We start from the raw sequence: 22,743 nt of genomic DNA, 5'->3' as shown, positions 1-22,743 counted from the left end.
TTTTAACACCACCTTCCTTCTGCCCAACCCCAGAAATCACTGTGAAATTTCATGATTGGCTTAAAGTGAAGAAAATAAAAATAAAATAACTTCAGATCTCTAAAAAAAAAAAAAAAAAAAACATTAACTGAACATGGTGGCACATGCCTGTAATCCCAGCTACTCGGGAATCTGAGGCAGGAGAATGTAGTAAGCCAGGATCACAGTGCTGCACTCCAGCCTGGGCCACAGAGCAAGACTCCATATAAAAAACAAAAAACAAACAAGAAAAGAAACGTACCTCCAGTGTTGGAGGTAGGCCTAGTGGGAGGTTGGTCATGGAGGTTGATCCCTCATGACTGGCTTGATACCCTCGGTATTGAATGACTTCTCACTCTTAGTTCATATAAGAGCTGGTTGTTTGAAGAGCCCAACACCTCCTCCTCTCTCTCTTGCTCCCTCTTACTATGTGACATGCCAGCTCCCACCTCACCTTTCACCATGCTTGGAAGCTTCCTGAGACCTCACTAGAAGCAGATGCCGGTGCCATGCCTGTGTAGCCTTCAGAAGCATGAACCAAACAAACCTCTTTTATTCATAAATTACACAGCCTCAGATTCCTTTATAGCAATACAAAAAGGACTAACAGTCAGATCTCACTGTAACCCCAGAACCTTGCTGCCCATTCATTCTCTTCTAACCAAAGTCCACTTTTCCTCCTCCAGAGTTACCACAAGGAAAATGAGCAGCCTCAATCCTTGCCACTCAGGCAAGAGGGAAGAGTTACAGTGCAGGCCGGCCGCGGTGGCTCACGCCTGTAATCCCAGCACTTTGGGAGGCTGAGGCTGGTGGATCACCTGAGGTCAGGAATTTGAGACCAGCCTGGCCAACATAGTGAAACCCCATCTCTACTAAAAACACAAAAATTAGCTGGGCGTTGTGGCAGGTGCCTGTAATCTCAGCTACTCAGGAGGCTGAGGCAAGAGAATTGCTTGAACCCAGGAGGCAAAAGTTGCAGTGAGCCGAAATCACTCCATTGCACTCCAGCCTGAGCAACAAGAGCAAGACTCTGTCTTAAAAAACAAAGAAACAAACAAACCAGAGTTACAGTGCAGCAGAGAGGCAGGATAGGACCACCAGGGCGAGGCATCCCAACTTGGCCCAATCAGTGGAGGTTGCCTTCTGGAGATCGTAGGGGAGGATCAGTTTCCTTGGCTCTTCCAGCTTCTAGATGCCACTGCATTCTTTGGCTCACAGCCCCTTCTTTTGTCATCAAAGCCAGCAACTTAGCATCTGACCCTTTTTCCACATCACACCTCCCTTTGACCAAACCCAGGAAAGTTTTTCTAATTTTAAAATTCATGTGATTAGACTAGGCCTGCCTGTATGTTTCAGAATAGCATCTCCAGGTCTGTACCCTCATCATATCTGCAAAGACCCTTTTGCCAAAAAAAGGAAACATATTCACGTGTTCTGGGGATAAGGATGCAGGCATCTTCTATCTACCACAAGGACATAATCAAAAACAAAGAGGCATGCCAGGCAATTAGTTTATTAAAAAGTTACGCCATTTTTCTGGATTCTGTGAGGTTTGTTACTTGTCCTTTTTAATATTTGTCATTTGTTGTGATTTCTTTTCTTATTATTTCTTACAAATATCCTCTTTTGTACATAATTTTGCATTTGTAATTTAGTATTTTTTAAAATTATTTTTTAGGGTCTCACTCTGTGACCCAGGCTGGAATGCAGTGGCATGAGCTCACTGCAGCTTTGAACTCCTAGGCTAAAGCAGTCCTCCCACCTCAGCCTCCCGAGTAGCTAGGACTACAGGCATGCACCAACATGCCCAGCTAAGATTCTGTTTGATTTTTTGGGTGTGTGTGGTTTTTGTTTTTGAGACAGTCTCACTCTGTTGCCCAGACTGGAGCGGTGTGAATAAGACTCACTGAAGCCCCTACTTCTGGGCTCACAATCTTCTCACTTCAGCCTCCCGAGTAGCTGGGACCAGAGGTATGTGCTACCACACTTGGCTAATTTTTACATTTTTTTTTGTAGAGATGGGGTCTCATCATGTCACCCAGACTGGTGAACTCCTGGGCTCACTTGATCCTCCCACTTTGGCCTCTCAAAGTGCTGAGATTATAGGTGTGACTCACTCAGCCTTTTTTTTGAAAGAGGGTCTTGCTATATTGTTCAGGCTGGTCTCATACACCTGCTCGCAATTGATTCTTCTACCTCAGCCTCCCCAAGTGCTGACATTAGAGGCATGAGCCCCCACATCTGGCCTGTATTCTTTTTACTTAAATAGGACTGCCCAGTCCAGGCACCATGGTTTACGCCTATAATCCCAGCATTTTAGGAGGCCAAAGCTGGTGAATCACCTGAGGTCCAGAGTTCAAGATTAGCCTGGTCAACGTGGTGAAACCCTGTCTCTACTAAAAATACAACATTAATCGGGTGTAGTGGCCCATGTCTTGGAGTTCCAGCTACTCAGGAGGCTGAGGCAGGAGAATTGCTTGAACCTGGGAGGTGGAGGTTGCAGTGAGCTGAGGTCACAGCACTGCACTCCAGCCTGGGTGACAAGATCGAAACTCCATCTCAAAAAAATAATAAAATAAAATAGGGCTGGCCAAATTATGTAAGCCTCAGAACCCACATAAGCTAAGAACACCTCTACTCACCCATTGACTAACCTGAACATGAGATGAAACTTCTCTTCCAAATACCACTGGCTGAGGAGTCGGCTCTTGGCTGGGGCTGATCAGTACAGAGGCCAACAAGGGAGCTGGGCAAGTGCAGAAGTGAAGACTAGCTGCGTCCCAGACAGCAATGTCCCAGTCTGAAACCCTGGAGATCCGTTAGCAGGGAAAAGTTCAATGTAGGCAGACTAGACCGTAAGTGATGCCTCAGAAAGGATAAACTTTGTGTGCCTGCAAGGGGACGGGAAGACGGCCGGGCAGGAGAAGGAGCTGAAAGGGCTCTGAGGCACTGTACTGTGAACTCCATCCGTCTCCAGCTCTGCTCAGCCGGTCAGCCCTGCCTCCCTTGTTTACAACACAGCATTACAGCGTGTCTGCCTGTGACTCTTCCCTAGCCTCTGCATGGCCAGCAGCCCTCTTCTTATCTCCTACTCTCTTAAGAAACATGCCCATCACCTGAGGTTTCTCGGGGCCTCTCCCTAATCAGCCTTCCTCATCCCTTAATGCTGCCTCCTCCCTCCCATCACCTGTGCCCCAAAAGAGTCAAGGCTAGGTTCTATTCTTTTGCTTGAATTTCTTTCACGTTGCTTCGTGACTCTTTCTAAACTACAATTCCCCATTCTCACTGCTTTAGTTTTCCCTCTCTCCGTGTTTCTCAAACTATGTCCCACCAGGCCCTGAGAAGGGCTTTTCTCCCTTTCCAGTGTTTTGCTTTTTCTGCCCTTGTGGGATTTTCTCCTTTGTCCTCCATTGCTACTAAACTTCCCAACCTACTAGGCAGTGTCTTGCACCTTCTACTGATCATTTCATTGTTTCTTGCATTTCCCATGTCTGTACCCAATTCCAATTCCTGGACTGTTGGCCCCAGATGTATCTGCAGCCTCAGATACATGATAACTCACCCATGTTCTCATGCACAGTCTCTAAATATTGGATTCCAAAGGTCTCCTCCCAGCACCTCCCTTTACTCCTTCCCTTCCTCGTGTTTCTCCCGCAGGGGGAGGAACATGCATAATCGTTCAACTCTGTGATGTTTTTTCTAGTTTGTAGTCATGATCTACCCTGTACCACTGAATCATCTGAAATCATTTAAACACTCACACCAAGTGTGCCTCATCTCACGGCTTCATCCCCTGTTGTTCAGAAAACCCCAGGTCCCTAGAACTCAAGCAGGATCTCATTCAGCCTGACACAACCTGAAATTCTTCCCTGACTCCTTTCCCAGCCCCAAGACAGGGGACTTGCAAGAGTCCCTGCATTGAGCCTCCTTGTAACCCACTGTCCTCTGCTGGTCAAGGCCCACACAGCAGGCTCTGTCTAGTTTTAATCCTTCAAGGCTGCTTCACATCCCTTTCTTGCACCATTGTCCAGCCCTGAGCTCTCTCAAGCCTTGTGCTGCTCTCCCCTTTTCCCCTCCCTCCCAACCCTATTCCTTGCCTCTCTACATACTCCTGGGAGACTTGCTTCTTCTGTAGCAGAAACTTCACACACATTTTCTTTCCAATTCCCCTCCATTGCTATCTCCAGCTGCACCGCTCTTGTCGGTTTCTTTCTCTCCACGTTCAAACTTGTGTTCTCTGGAGGACTTGCGCTCAACTCCTGGGGCTTCCCCTGGGCCAGCATCTGAGTGGCGTCTGCCTTTCTGATTCCTCCCACCTCCTCCCCCCTCACTTCTTGCCCTGCCAGATCTGTCTATGACAACACCCGCTGCAGCAGTGACTCTCCTCTTCCTCTTCATGCCCAAGGCCATGTTGGTCTCTCTTATCAGCTTCCATTTTATTGTAGGGACACTAAGCACCAGAGAAGTTAGTGAGTAAAGTGAGTTAATTCAACATCAGTGGCAAGGGCTAGGATCTGGCCTCCTGACTATGACAACAAGACAATGCCCACTACATGTCCAGCTCCAGGGAGCAAAAAACAAGGTCCTCTGACCTCCAGGAGGCTTACATATAGGTCTATGATTTTGGGATCCATTTTGAGTAAATTTTTTTGTATGGCATGAGGTAAGAGCTTTAACTCGTCTTGAATGTGAATATCCAATTTCCCAAGCACCGTTTTTTAGCAAAGCTGGTCTTTCCTCCATTGAATCGCCTTGCATTTTTACCAGAGATCAATTGATGATAACAATAAGTCAGGGTTTATTTCTTGAATCTCAATTCTGATCCGTCAGTCTCTGTATCTGTCTTTATACTAATGCCACATTATCTTGGTTATTTTAGCTTTGTTGTAAGTTTTGAAATCAAAAAGTGTAACCCTCCAACTTGGTTCTTCTCTTTCAACATTATTTTGGCTATTATGAGTATTTTACTTTTCTATAGATCACAGTTCCCCTTTGAAGCTTTCCTTGCCTTCATTCCCTTGTCTATTTTATCTTCCATTTATTTTTCATTAATAAAAATAATTATTATTTTTTGTCTTTTCCTCCCTTTTTTTGTGGAGAATGGGATCTTGCTATACTAGCCAGGCAGGTCTTGAACTCCTGGGCTCAAGTCCTTCAATGTGTATGGGACAAGATACCTCTGGATCTGGTCACAGTGGCAGCAAGGTTCCTCAGTTCATTCTTCTATAGCTGGAATTGAAATGGAAAGAAAAGAAGTAAGGGTCTTAGTGAATCACTTCCTGCCTGGCAACAGAGAGCTACATTAAAAGAGTCCCGTGGCATGTAGGGACTCTGTCTGGGGTGAACCACCTAGGAAAAGTTTGCAGGCAATCATGGAAATGAAGAAAGTTTGATAAATGGTTCACCCACTCAAAAACAAACCTTGTGAAGGATGCAGCATAGCACTGAATTAAGAACACAGGTTTTGGAATTAGACTGACATGGTTTGAGATTCTGGCTCCACCTCCTAGCAGCTAAATAAAGTCAATGAATCACCCACCTGAAGAGGAGAGGGGCTGTGTGTGCTCAGTGCAGCCTGATGGTGCCTTCGGCAAATCAATAATTTTAGTCATATAGAAAGACTAAATTCATTTATTTATTACTCATTTATTAAATGAATTATATTCTTTCTTTCTGAGAACATAGTCCTTAGCTTTAATATTCACCCTGCATACTGAATTTTACAATTATCTTTGCCAAGTCCTCTCTGAAGAAATGTTTTACTTTCACTGAGTAAGGAGATAATCATTTCAACCCTCTTCTGGAGAGATTTCACTGATTACTAAGCACCATGAGAAGCAGGTGCAGCGCTCAGAAGCAAACACAGCTGTATTCAGTTAAAAGTACACCTCTAATTGGTCTCACTAAATTCGAAGGAAAGAGAGACGTGGATGGCACACACCACACACCCAGTCACTGTCATTTTCCTGTCCAGAGGGCACCATTCTGTAAAGGAACAGTGATGGAAGAGTGGCATGGGAGCAGCACTGTGGCTGCTGGGCTGGCACCCCCATCACCCCAGTTCAGATCTATTTCTAACCCAATTCCAAGGGTTCTGCTTCCATTATTTCTTGCTGGGTAACAAATCTCCCCTAAACTTACTGGATTAAACCCATTACTGTTTCATTTTCTGACATGATTTTCTGTGTTGGCTGGGCTCAGCTGGGGAGTTCTTCCGCACCACAGGACCTTGGCGGAGGCTGCAGTCATCTGGAGGTGTAACTGGGCTGGGGAGTCCAAGAGGACACACCCACACATCCGCTCCTTGGTGAGGACAGCCAGGAGGTTAGGGTGGCTGGGCCTCTCTGATCGGTGCGATCTCAGGGCTCTCCCTCTTCACATGGCCTCTCCGCATGGTCTCTTTGGGTGGTCACCAAGCAGGGTAGCCAGACTGTTACTCGGTGTCTTAGAGTTCTCCAAAGACAAAAGCAGAAACTACTGGGCTTCTTACAGCTTAGGCCCATAATCATCTCTTCCCCACATTCTATTAACTAAGCAAGTCACAGACCATCCTAGACTCATTATGGGAGGGGCTGCACAAGGGTGTGAATCTTGTGGGGCATGGTTCCTTGGGGGCCACCTTGGATAACAGCTGTCATGAGTTCTTTAGCTGGGGCTTCATATACATATGAGAGAAGGAACTACAGAATGTGCCAAAGTCGGCTTGCTTAACACTCGTGCAAAACAAAATGAAAGTTATGCAAATACCATGGAGTGAGATTCTGGCATTAATTCTACTGTCTTCTCATTAAGAAATTGGGGAAAGTGTTAATTAGACATGGTTTAAATCAATGTCTTTCTCTGGTCCTTTAGTGACATTTCTTTTATCTTCTTGGTCCACATCACCTGTTTGGCTTCTCCTGTGATTCATGTAGTCATGTTGTAATTGTCACTTCCATTCTGGGGAAGAGCATTTACATTTATTGCTGAGGAAACATCATCTCACCATCTTCAGTTGCCTAAAGTTTATAACTGACATGCAGAATCTTTGCAACTGCCTCCACTGCCCCAGATGCTGCTATCCCTCCTGGCTTTTGAATGATGCTGGAAACTTAAGGGAGGTTGTTCTCCTTCAATGTACACTCTGAAATACTATCTACTAATGAAATTTTCTCTGCCTGTGATGCTCTTTGATTTTGGAGCACTCTTTGTGTCTGTGAACAGTTAGAGGATTTTGTAAAGTCCCTGAGTTTTTGCCATAAGAGTGACTTCCAAGTTGTTTGGAATACACAACAGAATATACCTGGTGTGTAGTAGATGATCAACACGTTTGTTGCAAAATGATAAATGTTATGATGACTGTTATGAGGAATAAATGAGTGGCATGTTATGAATGTTTGTGTCCTCCCCAAATTCATATGTTGAAATCCTCATCCCCGGTGTGATGGCTTTGGAAAGTGGGGAATTTGGGTGGTGACTGGGTCGTGGGTTCCACCCTCATGATTGAGTTAGTATCCTTACGAATGAGATACTGGAAGTGATGGCCCATGCTTGTAATCCCAGCACTTTGGGAGGCTGAGGCAGGCAATAACTTGAGCCCAGAAGTTGTAGACAAGCCTGGGCAATATGGGGAAATCCTGTCTCTTTTAAAAATGAAAAAAAAAAAAAAAAAAAAAGAGTAGCTACATAAGGTGGCATGCACCTGTAGTCCCAAGAGACTGAGTTGAAGGATTGCTTGAGCCCAGGAGGTAGAGGCTGCAGTGGGCTGAGATCACGCCACTGTACTCTAGCCTAGGTGGCCAAGTTTTGTTGCTTTTTTTTCTGTCTCAGAGAGAGAGAGAGAGAGAGACCCTAGAGACACCAGAGACCCAAAAAGCTAGCTGGCTAGCCCATTGCACTATACAAGGACACAGGGAGAAGATGCCATAGATGACAGGAAGCAGGCTCTCATCAGACACTAAATCTCCTCGTACCTTAATCTTGGACTTCTTGGCCTCCAGAACCATGAGAAATAAATTTCTGTTGTTTATAAGCCACTCAGTTTCTGATATTCTGTTATGACAACCTGAATGAACTAAGACAATGAGTGACCTTTTACAAAGGACCTGAAACACTGATTTTGAATAATCATTAGTTTCCATTTTGGTGTCTGTTCCATTCCTTATTCTCTAATACAAAATCTGCCCCCAAATACTAATCCTGAACCTAAGATGGCTGCAGCCATCTGCTGAAACCATCTTTCTCAGTGTGCTTTTATTTTTTATTTTATTTATTTTTTTGAGACAGAGTCTCGCTGTGTCACCAGGCTGGAGTGTAGTGGCATGATCTCGGCTCACTGCAACCTCTGCCTCCCAAGTTCAAGCAATTCTCATGCCTCAGCCTCCCAAGTAGCTGGGATTACAGGCACGCACCACCACATCCAGTTAATTTTTGTATTTTTGGTAGAGATGGTTTTTCTCCATGTTGACCAGGCTGGTCTCGAATTCCTGGCCTCAAGTGATCTGCCCTCCTCAGCTTCCCAAAGTGCTGGGATTACAGGCATGAGCCACCACATCTAGTCTCTCGGTGTCTTTTAATATATTTACATTTACCTACCAACATATTTGGCAATGGCACAGTCTCAATGCAACCTCTGCCTCCCGGGTTCAAGCGATTCTCCTGTCTCAGCCTCCCGAGTAGCTGGGATTATGGGCGCCTGCCACCATGTCCAGTTAACTTTCCATAGTTTTAGTAGAGACAAGGTTTCACCATGTTGGCCAGGCTGGTCTCAAACTCCTAACCTCAGGTGATCCGCCCACCCTGGCCTTCCAAAGTGCTGGGAATAGAGGCATGAGCCATCGAGCCCAGCCCCCTATTTGGTATTTATACCACACGTCTTGTGTTTTCTATTTGTCTCACCATTTCGGTTTCTTAACTCTCTAATTGCCTTCTTTTGAACTTTTTTCATCTACTTTTTCCTTTCTATTAGCTTCCAAGTTATGTATTCAATTTTTAGACTTTTAGTGGTAACCCTAGACATTTCATCAAACATGCTTTACTAATGACAATCTAAAATTTACCATCTTTTTTCCCTTCAACAATACAGAACCTTAGAAAACTTTCACTGTGTCCATCCATATTTTAGTTGTATTTTGCCTTTCCTAACTCCCAACATATTATTATTATTTGTTTATGGAGTCATTGTTTATTCAGATTTTCATAGTAAATTTTTATTCATTTTTCAAATCTCCTTGGTCAATTTTAAGGTCTTTCATTCTTTATGTCTTCAACCTCTTGTACTGTTTCCTTAAACATTTCTGTTTGATAATTCAGGGCATCTTCTCATGTCTAATGCTAGTTGTTTTTTTGCTGACTCTTGCTCATCATGCTGTGCTGGTCTTTTCAATCACGACGTCTGAATTTTTGCTCATATTTCTTTGAAATTATATGTGATTATTTGTGCCTAGGTAGAAAGTGGAAAGTGAGTTCTTTCAAAAAGGAGGATTTCTAGCCGGGAGCAGTGGTTCGCGCCTGTAATCCCAACGCTTTGGGAGGCTAAGGTGCGTAGATCACTTGAGGTCAGGAGTTTGAGAACAGCTTGAGCAATATGGTAAAAGCCTGTCTCTAGTAGAAATAAAAAAATTGGCTGGGTGTGGCTGAGTGACAGAGCAAGACACCATCTCAAAAAAAAAAAAAAAAGGAGCACTTTAAATCTTAAATCAACTTTTTGGCCTGAGGTTGTATACATTTTGTCTGCAAGCCTGAGGTCAGGATTATGATGTGAAAAATCAGGAGAGATTTTCCCCCATGCCTGTTCAGTTCAGGTTTCCAGTCAATATATATTATTCATAGTGTAATGGAGGGTCAGGGTCAGAGACAGATTAATTCCTTGTTTACTCTTACAGATGAAACTGTCAGATATCACCTGTAATGATGTTAGAAATTTATGTGTTAGAATTTTACTGAAATTTTGATTTTGGCTTTAGAAAAATCATCATCACCTGTGGTGGTTGCTGCCCTTGGCAATCAGTACCTAAACAGACTTTGGGGTACAGTAGTAAACAGGACAGTCCCCCACTTCTGCTGAATATCCAAGAAGAATTCAAGTTATGCTCTCAAGGTACAAGTCATCGGGGGAGGACATCCTTGAGTACAGCTCGATGTTTTTCTTTTTTTCTTTCTTTTAGAGATGAGGTCTCACTTCGTCACCCAGGCTAGAGTGCACCAGCATGGTCCTAGCTCACTGCAGCCTCAAACCCTCAGGTTCAAGCGATCCTCCCACCTCAGCTTCCCAAGTAGCTGGGACTAGAGGCTCACGCCATTGATCTTGGCTAGTTTTTTTTTTTTATTTTTTTGTAGAGAAAAGATCTCACTTTGTTGCCCAGGCTGGTCTCAAACCCCTGGGCTCAAGCGCTCCTCTTGCCTCAGCCTCACAAAGCCCTGGGATCACAGACATCAGCCACCATGCTTAGCCGCAGCTCTATTAATAGGCAGCAGTTCTTCAATATCCACTTAGACTCCAGCTCTGCTGGGACCATTGGCCATTTTTCTTCCCCTGTTGTGATCTTGCCCACCCCGCATCCACTTTTTCCCCATCTGCTTGGCTACTTAGTTGAAAACTCTCTTTCTTCCCAGCCTTTCCAGGTCCCTCTGGGAGCGTGGACCACACCCCACCTGAAGGACTATCCTCCCTTAATGTCCCCAATCCCGGAAATCATCATGAACCAGTAATCTGTCCCATGAGCTGCTTGCCATTCAGACCTCTGGCCAACTCATGTCCTCCTAACCTCAGTCCACTCAGGTGTGGCCTCTGTAATCCGACCCAGACAGCCTGCTCTCTTTTCTTCTCATTTCCTCCTCCCCTCTTACTCTTCTCGCTCCATGTTCTTATTCATATGTTCTACTCCAGGGCTCTATTTTTGTGTACAAAACATCATGATTACAGCTCTCTTTATAACAATTCCAGCCCTAACTCCCCCGTTTTCTTCCCCATGAGAGGTCAGCTCCTGACTCCACAGGCCCAAATGTGAGTGATGCATGTAAGAGACAGAATGTTTCGTCTGAGGCCTCCACACATCCCTATCCAGCCTTTTCATTCTCTGTGGTTTTCTCACTTCTAGTCCAAGAGGCCCAGAAGCAAACCTGGAGGTGAGACCCAAAGAAAGCTGGAACCATGCTGACTTCGTACGCTGGAGGGACACAGAGTCTGTTCCTGGAAAGCCCACTGTCAAGGCAGATAAGGAAGTTGGGGGTCCCCAAATCTGCCGTGTATGTGGGGACAAGGCCACTGGTTATCACTTCAATGTCATGACATGTGAAGGATGCAAGGGCTTTTTCAGGTAAGTTACCCATCAGCCTTCACCCACCTGCCACCACTGACAACGCTGGGTCACATCTAACTGGGGTCTGCCACTAACCCACTGGATAACATGTCAGTGCCTCAGCTTGACCTGTCCCCCCCAGGTTCAGAGTGTGGGCTGGTGGCCCTCCCAAAGGCCTTGAAAGAGTCTCAAGGGATCCATTTATATCCCAGAGGAATCCTTCATCTTCAGGAAAGGTCTCCTTCCATTAAGATATCCCTGGGCTTCTCCATGTGCTCTTGAATAAAAGAGAAGATGACTCAATAAAAGATAAGGAATTAGAAAATCCCAAATCCAAGTGTTCATATCTACCTTCTGGGTTGGTTGTTATGTAAAGAATGGCATAAAATAAATGAAAAATATAACAAAATAAGGTCACCTAGAAACAGACTAACAGGGAGGACCAAAAACATGGTCTAAAAAGTCCCAGCTCATAGCAAGGCAGGCCTGGACAGAAGCGCTGATGTTGTCCAGCTGAAGAAACAGAGTGAAGCCAGTTCAGCAAGGCTACCCTTGGGACAGGGCTGAGCCCATGGCAAGAGAAGCAGACTGAGGGGAAGGGAGGGAGGGAAGGGAAGAAATGTGTGAGGTATTTTGCAGTTTTGCAAATTATACCTTCCATGTGTGAGGAAGCACTTCCAGTGCACCCTGCAGAGGGGATAGGGTATGTAAGGCGCAGCTTCCACCTCAGGGGCCACATGCAGGACCCTCATGCATTCCCAAGACAGCCAGCCTGACTTGGCCCTTTGCAGAATTCTTCCCGGAGGCTGGGCATTTATTTGAGTGGAAATGGGCAAGTTCCTGGGAGAAATGAACATTTGTGTTGCATGAGTTATAATAGGGGTGAGACACATCAGCAGGGTCAGGCTGGGTTCAGCTACAAGTCACAGGACACTCATTGCAAATTGGTCTGGCAATAAGGAAAATGCATTACCTCTCTTAACAGGAAGTCTGAAGGCCTCCAGTTTGGTGAGTTCAGCAGCTCAGGTTCTTTCCATTTTTCTCTTCAGCCATCCCACCTGAGAGCTCTGATTGCAATCCCACTCCCCTGTGGGTGCCAGGGCCCCAGGCAGGAATCATGAGGTTCAGCAGAGGCATACAAAGGCCCATCTTTGAGAGCAAACAAACCTTTCCCAGGAGGCCCCTCACATTGGCTAGAGCTGGGTCCAGCCTATGCCTGAACTAGTCACTAGCAAAGAGCACCAGATATGTCCCTGAGCTGGGCACATGCCACACGGCTGCATGGAAGAGGGTGGATGTCTGCACCAGCTCCAGATACTGCTGGCACAGAAGAGGCTGCCCATGCAATGTCCATGCATCCTGCCTCGGAGTGCGGGAGTCTTCTGCCCTCCCTTCCTTTTTTGGGGTACTATTTCTGGGACTCCCAGAAAGAGGCAACATGTTTTAGTGGGCAAGGGCTAAATCCAGTATCAGGCAGACCTGGATTCAAATTTCAGCTTGTCATGTACCCAGAGGACAGCTGGGGATCCATTGTCTCCAGGCCTCAGTCTCCCTCCTCTGTGCCAGGCAGATAAGATTACAGATTTCACAGGGTTTGAGATCTAAATTTGCAAAACTGCAAAATACCTAGCCCAGCATCTGATACATAGCACACCTTTAATCAATGTGCGCCCCGGTTTCATCTTTTACTCACTCTGGGTGGACTTTGATGTAGCATCAGGGCTTTCCTCCCCAAGCCAGTTGGGAGGGCAAAAGGCAGAGATGGCGTCTGTGAAGAAGATGCCCCTCAGCTGGTCACTGGTCCGAGGCCCGAGGCCTCCAAGCTCAACCCTGCCGGGTCACTGCGGGCTTGGCTCAGCCTTCCAGGCCTGCCCTCAGGGATCTCTGCAGCTTTACCTGGCTGTTCTGTCCTTCTGGGGCAGCCTTCCTCAGTTTCCACTCTGGACCAGAGCCTGAGCCAAGGGATAATTTGTTTCTTTCCATCCAGCTGTGGAAATAGGAAAAATAAAGGAAGGGCTGCACCAACCGTGTCTTTTGTGCAGGACTTCTGGGCTGGGAAGAGGAGAATGTTGCACCAGCGTCTCCAAAAGGCGTCTGCCCCATTGCTTCTCTGCTCACCGCCTCTGTGCGGGCCGGTGGGTCCCGCCTGCACGCTCTGCTATTCCAGGCGCTGGACCTCTTTGCCCCTTAGGTCAACGAGGGGAATCCACTCTGCCATGGGGAAGCCGCTGTCCCGCGGGGTAGAAAAGCTTCCCCATAGTTCACCCCTTCCTCCCTGGCTGCCCAGTCAAGAAGAAGCGGAGCAAGGAAAGGCGGGGGGCTTCTCTGGTTTCTTACCGTCCTCGGGTCAGGTTTCCTCGGCTCCCTCTTTTAAGGAGGGGAAATCGAGGAATAGGCCCATCTCCATGGAAACCGTCTGGTAACAAGGGTGTGAAAGAGGAGGGGACAGGGGTTTCAGGAAGAGGGGAAGGCGCTGGGGATGGACCTGGAGCTGAAGTGTCCCAGAAAGTGTCCCAGGAGCTGTAGGCGCCTGTGAAAAGCACGCGTCCTATTTCCTGCGGTAATGGCCAGAAAACATCTCCTCCCCGGCCCTGCCGCCTCTAGCCGAGTCCTGGACTTTCAGGGACGCCCACCTACACCTTTCCCATAAAACCTGACCCAGCTGGGACGCAAAGGTTGGTGTCCCCGTCCCCGAGTCGGTAGGGAGGGAGGTGGTGTGGCCTGGAGCCCCAGATCAAGGGCCCGGGCGCGGGTGCAGATTCCATTCTGCTCCCCGTTCTCTCTCACAGGAGGGCCATGAAACGCAACGCCCGGCTGAGGTGCCCCTTCCGGAAGGGCGCTTGCGAGATCACCCGGAAGACCCGGCGACAGTGTCAGGCCTGTCGCCTGCGCAAGTGCCTGGAGAGCGGCATGAAGAAGGAGAGTGAGCAGCGGGCGCGCGGACGGGCCGGGGGCCGGGGCGCACGACTCCGTGTAGGGACGTGCCGTGGGTGTGTGCTGCGTGAGTGGAGATGGGAGACGAGTGTGCGCGTGAGCGCACGTGCACTTGTGAGCTGGTGTTGGGGCGCAACAGGCAGCCATCTGGGGGAGCGCTTCCAGCCGGCCAGGTGGAGATGGAGGGAGTCCAGTAATCTCTGCCCCAGGAGATGTGCTGGGCAGCTCTGGCCAGGGCGTGCTCTCTGTCTCCCCTCAGCTGCTCCTGCATGATTCTTTTTGTCCCCCTCATAGTTGTTCTGATGGTTTAAAACCACATTTGGGGATAGGGGTGTGAATCTGGGGGAGGGAAGCAGGAGCCACATTGGTGATAGGACCCCCAGCCTTCTAGCTACTAGCCCATCAGCCGCCCCAGACCTGGATCTTTATAGGGGAACTGTTTGCAGACAGGTGACCATGAGGCGTCCTCATTCTGCTGTTTAACTTTGATACATCCGTGCTCCCAGGTCACTCTGCGTTAAGGCTCATGGGGAAGAGGCTAGACGCTTCTAGTGCGTGTTTGTGTCCATGGAACACAAAGGGACCCAAAGCTGCTTCTTTCAAGAACAAGTTCTCTAGGCTGCTGGCAGGCGTCCTCCATCTCTCCCCACCAAGGACCTCATAGCTTTGCTCTACACATACAGTGGGCTCCAGAAATCCACAGAAGACCCAAAGGCTCCAGGCTATACAGGAAGTGTCTAGAGTTCCTATTTCTTGCTAAGCTGTAGCCCAGCTCTCTGGGGTCTCAGAGACCCAGACACCTCTGAAAGTCTTGGTATATAATTCACCAGAAAATGATAACAGTAGATGCCATTTATTGAACATCTCTTATGTACCAGGAATTATACTGGACACTCTACATCCAAGGTCTCATTTAACAGTGGTACGAGGTAAACACGTTTCCTCCAGATTACAAAGGAGAAACCTGAAGGCAGGAGAGGTTAAGGAGGTTGCTTGGGGTCACAGGTAGTAAGTGGCAAAGCTTTCATGCAAACCCAGCACCTTTGTATTCTTCTGAAGCCCATGCTCTTACCAGGGCCCCACAGTGTCCTCACAAACCCCACTGCAGAGAGCAACACAGCAGCTGCACCCCAGTTCTGTCCTCACCCAGGTATTTCTCCAGAGGAGCCCATAGGCCTCTCAAGTCTGGACAGGGGAGAATTGCTTGTCACCATCTTTTCCCTAATGCCTAATGCCTTCTGCTGCCTTGAAAGTGTTATGTAATGGCTTCCCAGGGGGCTGGAGGCCGACCAGGGGCACGTGTGCCTGAGCCAGCCTCACTGTCCCCGCAGTGATCATGTCTGATGTGGCTGTGGAGGAGAGACGGGCCTTGATCAAGAGGAAGAAAAGAGAACGGATTGAGACTCAGCCACCAGAAATACAGGGGCTGACGGAAGAGCAGCAGATGATGATCAGGGAGCTGATGGATGCTCAGATGAAAACCTTTGACACTACCTTCTCCCATTTCAAGAATTTCCGGGTAGGAGGCTGGGGAGCTGTCCCTGCATCTGTGCTAGCTCTTCAGAGCCTCGGTCTCATTCCCAGAGTTCTAGTGTGGTCCCTGGGTGAACAGCATCAGCATACGGATTTGCAGGTCACCCCAGACCTCCAGAATCAGAAGCTCCAGGGAGGGGCAGGACCCCCCGGGTGATTCTGTTGCAGGTTCAGGTTTAAAAATTGCTGCTCTCTTCTTCAAAGCAGATAGGAACTGGATCTGAGCAATACGTGGAGGGAAAGCTAGGCAGTTCCCCAGTGTTGCTGGCATTCAGGGCTTTATGAGGACAGGGTCAGAAACTGTTGGGGGTGTGACTTTCACAAATTGGTGTCTCTTGATCCCAGCACATTAACCATATCTATGCTCCAAGTGCCCTCCTTCTTCTTTGGACTGATAGATATCTCAAGTGGCCCTTCCCAGCCCAAAGAACTGGATTAGCTCAGTGACCTCGGATCTGTTCTTCCCATCCATACTGCCCTAAACTTTCTGAGTCTCCTGAGCCCAACATCTGGAATGCGGTGGGACACACCATGGTTGGAGGCCCCCTTACCCTCCATTTTGACCCAGCAGGGATGTGTGTGACCATTAATTCATAGATCCCCAAAGCACCTTCATCTGATAGGAGAACCTGGAGAGAAGAAACAAATGTTGTGTGTGTGTATGTGTGGGGACACATGCATGCCTGTGAGTATGAATGCCTGCATTTGTGCATCCTTTCAGGCTACAACTGAGGCTATGTATGTTTGATCTGAGCATGTATGAAAACACATGCTGTCTCTCCTCTCTCTGCCTCCTGGCATGTGTCCTAGTTGCCAGGGGTGCTTAGCAGTGGCTGTGAGATGCCAGAGTCTCTACAGGCCCCATCGAGGGAAGAAGCTGCCAAGTGGAGCCAGGTCAGGAAAGATCTGTGCTCTATGAAGGTCTCTCTGCAGCTGCGGGGGGAGGACGGCAGTGTCTGGAACTACAAACCCCCAGCCGACAATGGCGGGAAAGAGATCTTTTCCCTGCTGCCCCACATGGCTGACATGTCAACCTACATGATCAAAGGCATCATCAACTTTGCCAAAGTCATCTCCTACTTCAGGTAGGACATGGAGGCTGGGTGGTTGGGTGTGGCCAGGAGGTTCAAAGGGCCTGGGGTAGATTCCTGAATTTGGGGGATATTGCTGGCAAAAGACCCTCTTTTTCCTGTGCCCCACCCCCCGGGGCAGCCAGTGCTGCTGGGGAGTAGAGCTATTGCTGCATGGCTGGTTAGCTTTGTGGCTGTGGGCCTGCCAGCGTCTCTGCCTCTTCACCTGCTGGATGGAAGCTAACAATACCTCCCCTGCAGGGCCATTCTGTGGAATGAGAACACATCTGAAGAGCACCCAGCACACAGTGGGCATTCAGATCATCATTCCCTTTCCTACTCTCCCTGAAAGTTTCAGGAACCACGTTGGCAGTTTTAGAGCAAAGAATGAGAGAAATAGACAAGGCTGTGAGGGCCATGGAGAGGGTGGGTGGTCCTCAGAGCCCAAAGGTCAGGTCTCACCAGAGCTAAATGTGCAGGCAACAACCACAGGGCAGCTGGGATTAGTGGAAGACATGGGAACTTCCTGGGGTGGAGGGAACCACAGCCCCAGAATATGTCTGCATGCTGTTAGTGTTAGGAATGGTGGCAGGTGTATCTGTTCTTGGGTAGGCCACCTTGCCTTGCCAAGCCTGGTCAAGCCAGGCTGAAATACCTGCCAGGAGCTCCTGGTTTCTTCAGCAAGTTGAGGGTAGGTTGTAGTCTAGGAGCCCAGAGGTTCTTCTCCAGCCCCGTAGGAGTCATGCATGACTTATTTAATGGGGTGACGCCGGTGGCAGGTTTGGAATGGGGTTCAGATGGTGGAAAATTCGCTTGAATGGGGCAGGAAGAGAAGCCTACTTATAAATGTGGACACTGGAAGATCCTTGGTGAAATCCAATGATGGACAATTTAACACCAGGGCTCACCACTTGCCATTTCTCATGGCCACCAGTGTTGAGCACAATGACCTGAGGTGTCACTGACATCTTCATTCTCAGATAGAAACTGAGGTTCCCCAAGGATAAGGAACTTGTACAAGGTCACAGCTCATCAGTGGTGGAGGGCAGATTTGGAAGTACCAAAGCCAGCTCGATGCCACATCCTAAGCCGGGCCATGGGGAGGCAGAGAATAAGATCAATTACATGGCATTTCTAGCTCAGTGTTATGGATCTAAAAGAAGGATGAGCGCCAGGAGCCCAGTGCCTGAGTTCCCAAGGAGGCCAAGGCCAGAGGTAGTGTTTCCTCAAAACCTAGCATAAGCAGCCTCCCTCTTGGGCTGCCAAGCCTCCTTCTTGTAAGGGGAGGTGGGAGACCCTCCCACGTTGGGAGAAAGTGGTCCCTGCAGAACCAGAGGGGTATCCATGTAACCATAGTCTCAGAGGCCTATTAAGTCACCTCCATGGCTAGGCCTGTGCTCTGGCGCTAGGAGTGGGGCTGCAGGCGTCTGGGCTGCAGGAAACAGTAGAAATAAGTGTGTGCATATTAAACCCAACACGGACAAAAGGAAGCAAACATCCCCACTGCTGGAGCTCAGGCCAGAATGGGAGACTGCACTTTGGAAAGACTTCTAGGAGGGGCAAAAACAGCTTGTCCTGAGGGGCTAGCAGGATTTACTAAAGGGGCAGTTATTCCAAGGGAGGGGGGAACTGAGGCAGAAAGGAAAAGTCCAGGGACCAGAAGCCAAAGCAAAGTAGGTCAGGGGTTGTGTTGGAGTTGAAGGAGGTGGGGCTGGGCTGTAAGGGACCTGGATGCCAAACTCAGTGGGAGGTGGAGTCCCCTGAGCTCAGTGGGAGGAGAGGATACTTGGGGGCAGAGCTGTCTGCTGCTGGGTTGTGAGGGGAGAGATGAGACAATAGCCACAGCCATCCTCAGGGAAAGGAACATCCTCCTTCTTCCTCTCGCCCCCAACTTCCGGATTATGGGATGGCTGCTGGTGCTGGTCCGTGGGCCACCTCCCAGGGAGCTGTCCTCCCTTCCCCATCCTTGCTGCCAGGGACTTGCCCATTGAGGACCAGATCTCCCTGCTGAAGGGGGCCACTTTTGAGCTGTGCCAACTGAGATTCAACACAGTGTTCAACGCAGAGACTGGGACCTGGGAGTGTGGCCGGCTGTCCTACTGCTTGGAAGACACTGCAGGTGCCTGAGAGAGCCTGCCTGCCCTGGCAAAGGGAGGGAAACACCGCCATTGTGGGAGGAAAGGAGCTGCGCCAGGATATGCAGGTTCTGGGATGGCAGGGCAGGAAGATGGAGTGGTAGAAAATAAGAGCCTGGTGGGGGATGACTGGCTCTTGGTCAGCTTGCTGCGAAGCTGCCCTCCACCCTGTTACCACCCACAGGTGGCTTCCAGCAACTTCTACTGGAGCCCATGCTGAAATTCCACTACATGCTGAAGAAGCTGCAGCTGCATGAGGAGGAGTATGTGCTGATGCAGGCCATCTCCCTCTTCTCCCCAGGTGAAGGCTTTCCCCAGGGTGGCTGACATCCCCCCAGCCTCATCTGCCCTCCCCAGGGAAGGTCGTAGTCCACGACCTTACTTCTTACTCACTGCACAGCCAGGATGGGGGCTCTTGCTGGTTTCTCCTGGGGTCAGTGGGAGATGCCTAGCCCTGGTCTTCCCTCACTTTCCTGCCTGGGGGACTCCAGCTCTGGAAGGTGATTGGTGAGCCATACCTGACTCTGGGCTCGAGTGAGCTCTTGTTTGCACCACATCTCCCTCCCCTCCCCTCTGCTCCAGACCGCCCAGGTGTGGTGCAGCACCATGTGGTGGACCAGCTGCAGGAGCAATTTGCCATCACCCTGAAGGCCTACATTGAATGCAATCGGCCCCAGTCTGCCCATAGGTGAGCACAGCAGGGGGAAGGGACCCGTGAGCGTGGTGTGAGGGAGCCGAGGTTCAGGGACATTGCTCAAGGCTTTACAACCAGAGAGTGGCCTCTGAAGGTGGACCCAGGCAGACCAGGTCCAAAGCTCACACTTTTGAGCACTACCTAACCACTTCCCGGGAAAAACACAGGCAAACAAGGGAATGTGATCTAGAGAGGGGCTTCCACGCCTTCACTGGTCCTCAGTAGCTCCTGTCACCTAGTGCCCAGACTGATGCCCACAGGCTCAGAGACAAACTTGGATTGTACTGGGCCCAAGGTCATGAAGGGTTAAGGGCAACACTGAGTATTACAGCATGAACCTGTAAACTGAAATCCTTGTTTGGCCCGCACAGCTTGCTTTCTGGTGTGGTGTCCTGGGATGCTGGGAGTGGCCATGTCTTTATTTGCTCAACACTTCTTTGCATGGAGGCAGGAGGCTGAAAGTGCCAGCTTTCTTTTCCATTATGGGAATGCTGAGGCATATGGTACATCTCAGACACTAGCTTCAAAGCAAGTTTCAGAAAGGGATTCCAGCCTGCAGCCCCTAATCTCCACAATGACTGCTCAGTCCTGGCCTCTGGACATTAAGGAAGGCAGTGACACCCCCAAACCTCCACACTGGTAGCTGCAATATCTGGATTATCCCATGGAGGTCTCTGTGTACAAAGATGCAACTGCTGCGGCTGGGTGTTGTGGCTCACACCTATAATCTCAGCACTTTGGGAGGTCAAGACAGGAGGATTGCTTGGGGCCAGGAGTTCAAGACCAGCCTGGGTTACATAGCCAGACCCCAACTCTAGAACAATTTAAAACAATTAGCATGGTGGCATGTGCTCCAGTCCTAGCTACCCAGGAGGCTGAAGCTGGAGGTCTCTTGCGTCCAGGAGTTCGACACTGTAGTGAGCCATGATCATGCCACTATACTCTAGCCTGGGTGACAGAACAAGATCCTGTCTCTTTAAAGAAAAAAGACACAACTCCCATGGATGGGGTGGGAGTGGGGACAGTACCGGGAAGGCTGTTCTGCCTTTCTCATCCACAGGCTGAAAGAGAAGCTTACGTAATTCAGCAAAGCCTTGTCTCTTGGCTGACCTGAAATGTCCAGAGATTATGTTTGTGCAGCCTCAGAGCAGCCCTGAGGCTTGTGGGTCAGGAAAAGGGTGGGCTGCCCCTCCAACCTTTTCTCTGGCTGGCACGCAGGTTCCTGTTCCTGAAGATCATGGCCATGCTCACTGAGCTCCGCAGCATCAATGCCCAGCACACCCAGCGGCTGCTGCGCATCCAGGACATACACCCCTTTGCTACGCCCCTCATGCAGGAGTTGTTCAGCATCACAGACAGCTGAGCGGCTGCCCTTGGGTATCGCCTCCGAGGGGCAGCCAGACCCAGGGCTCTCTGAGCTGCCACTCCTGGGCCAAGACAGATGGACACTGCTGAAAGCCGACAATGCCCTGCTGAGCCGCCTCCCCAGGGAACTCTTGCTATGACAGCTGGCTATCATTCCTCAGAAAGGACATGGATACCCCCCCACCCCTAGTTCAGTCTGTAGGGAGTGAAGCCATAGACCCTTATGTGGAGAGTGCACTGGCCTGTAGGTCACGACTGTCAGAGAGGCAAGGCTGCCCTTTCCTTCTAAAAGGCCCTGTGGTCTGGGAGAAATCCCTGAGATCCCACTAAAGTGTCAAGGTGTGAATGGGGCGGCCAGGGCTGGGCCATCTGGGGTCTATGACCACATACCCACGTTTGTTCGCTTCTTGAGTCTTTTCATTGCTACCTCTAATCGTCCTGTCTCCCACTTCCCACTCATTCCCAATCCCAGCCTCCTCTTCTGAGGTGCTTGGCAGGCTCCAGGCCTGTGCTCATTGGCAGGTGCATGAGTATCTGTGGGAGTCCTCTGGAGAGAAGAGAAGCCAGAAGACGTGCACCAAATGCCAAAAGCTTGGCATGACCTCATTCTGGCCACATCATTCTGTATCTCTGCATCCATTTGAACATGTTATTAAGCACCAACAATAGGTAGCCTGCTGTGGGGTATACAATGTTGACTCAGATATAGAACTTGAGCTCACAGAGTTTATAGTTAATAAAAAAAAAAAAAAAAAACAGAAACACAAGTAACTTGGATCAAAAGGACAAATAATAAATGACAAAAGCAGCACAAGGAATTTCCTTGTGGATGCTGAGCTGTGATGACAGATATCAGGGATCCAAGTAAGGTTCCCGAAGACATGAGTTTGTGGGCATAAAGGCACAAACTTTGGCTGTGGGTGCGGATGTGTGATTTAGTGTAGGTAGGTCTGTTCCCCATCTGATGGGGCATGCATTTGTTCCTGGCGCTGAAATGCTGGGTATGCTCTGTGACAAGGCTACGCTGACGGTTAAACATAGCAGAGAAGAATAATTTGCATGCACCTTGTATTTCTAGGTACACATCTGTTCTCCAAGATAAAGGGTATGAAAGTGCCTGCCTTATTTATAGCCACTTGTGAGTAAATTTTTTTTTTTGCATTTTCACAAATTATACTTTATATAAGGCATTCCACACCTAAGAACTAGTTTTGGCAAATGTGATCCTGCATTTAATGTCAAATTAAGGCAAGGGAAATTAAATAATGAACTTTTGGCTAGAGAGGTAAACTTTTTTGGCCTTCTTTTCTGGGAAAAAAAATGTGGGGGTGGGAAAATAGAAATAAATACATACGTGCATATATATTTTTACTACTTATTTTATTATTGTCTTTATAAATCTAAAGACCCTGGGGTAAGAACATAAACATGAATTATTTAACTTGGCTCACTCATAAAATGATTGTTTTGTATAAAAGTTTAACATGTGCATACCATAATTAAAAATGTAGGAACTGAATTAATTTTAAATGTTTAATATTTCTTTCAAATGAAACTTCATGGTCACTGAATTTTAAAGAACAGATAATTACTTAGCTTTTGCCATTTTACAAGAAGGAGGCCAAACTTTGAGAATATGGTAAATCATCAGTAATATAGATCAAAACAAGTAAACGCATTCTGTCATCCCTCTGAATTTACCAGACTTTTCTGCA

The 22,743-nt window shown here is 48.5% G+C and overlaps 1 protein-coding gene across 2 annotated transcripts in view; it reads left to right on the top strand.

Moving 5' to 3' along the window:
- The window catches only part of NR1I2 (nuclear receptor subfamily 1 group I member 2), a 27,323-nt gene extending 4,776 nt beyond the window's left edge, over window positions 1-22,547 (top strand). The window contains exons 2-9 of one of the 2 annotated variants that reach the window (XM_008982382.5): window positions 11,097-11,315; window positions 14,087-14,220; window positions 15,563-15,750; window positions 16,575-16,849; window positions 18,811-18,953; window positions 19,154-19,270; window positions 19,552-19,657; window positions 20,882-22,547. In XM_008982382.5, the coding sequence (XP_008980630.1) occupies window positions 11,284-11,315; window positions 14,087-14,220; window positions 15,563-15,750; window positions 16,575-16,849; window positions 18,811-18,953; window positions 19,154-19,270; window positions 19,552-19,657; window positions 20,882-21,026 (1,140 nt within the window). In that variant the 5' untranslated portion in view covers window positions 11,097-11,283 and the 3' untranslated portion in view covers window positions 21,027-22,547. Of the gene's footprint in view, window positions 1-11,096; window positions 11,316-13,842; window positions 13,973-14,086; window positions 14,221-15,562; window positions 15,751-16,574; window positions 16,850-18,810; window positions 18,954-19,153; window positions 19,271-19,551; window positions 19,658-20,881 lie in introns of those variants that run through there. The other variant, XM_078352072.1, reaches the window with a different exon arrangement.
- Window positions 22,548-22,743: the final 196 nt, after the last annotated feature.

Source organism: Callithrix jacchus, chromosome 15 (genome assembly GCF_049354715.1).
Source record: "Callithrix jacchus isolate 240 chromosome 15, calJac240_pri, whole genome shotgun sequence".
Taxonomy (NCBI): domain Eukaryota; kingdom Metazoa; phylum Chordata; class Mammalia; order Primates; family Cebidae; genus Callithrix; species Callithrix jacchus.
Note: the sequence above shows the minus strand (reverse complement) of the source record. Positions and strands in the feature narration are given on the sequence as shown.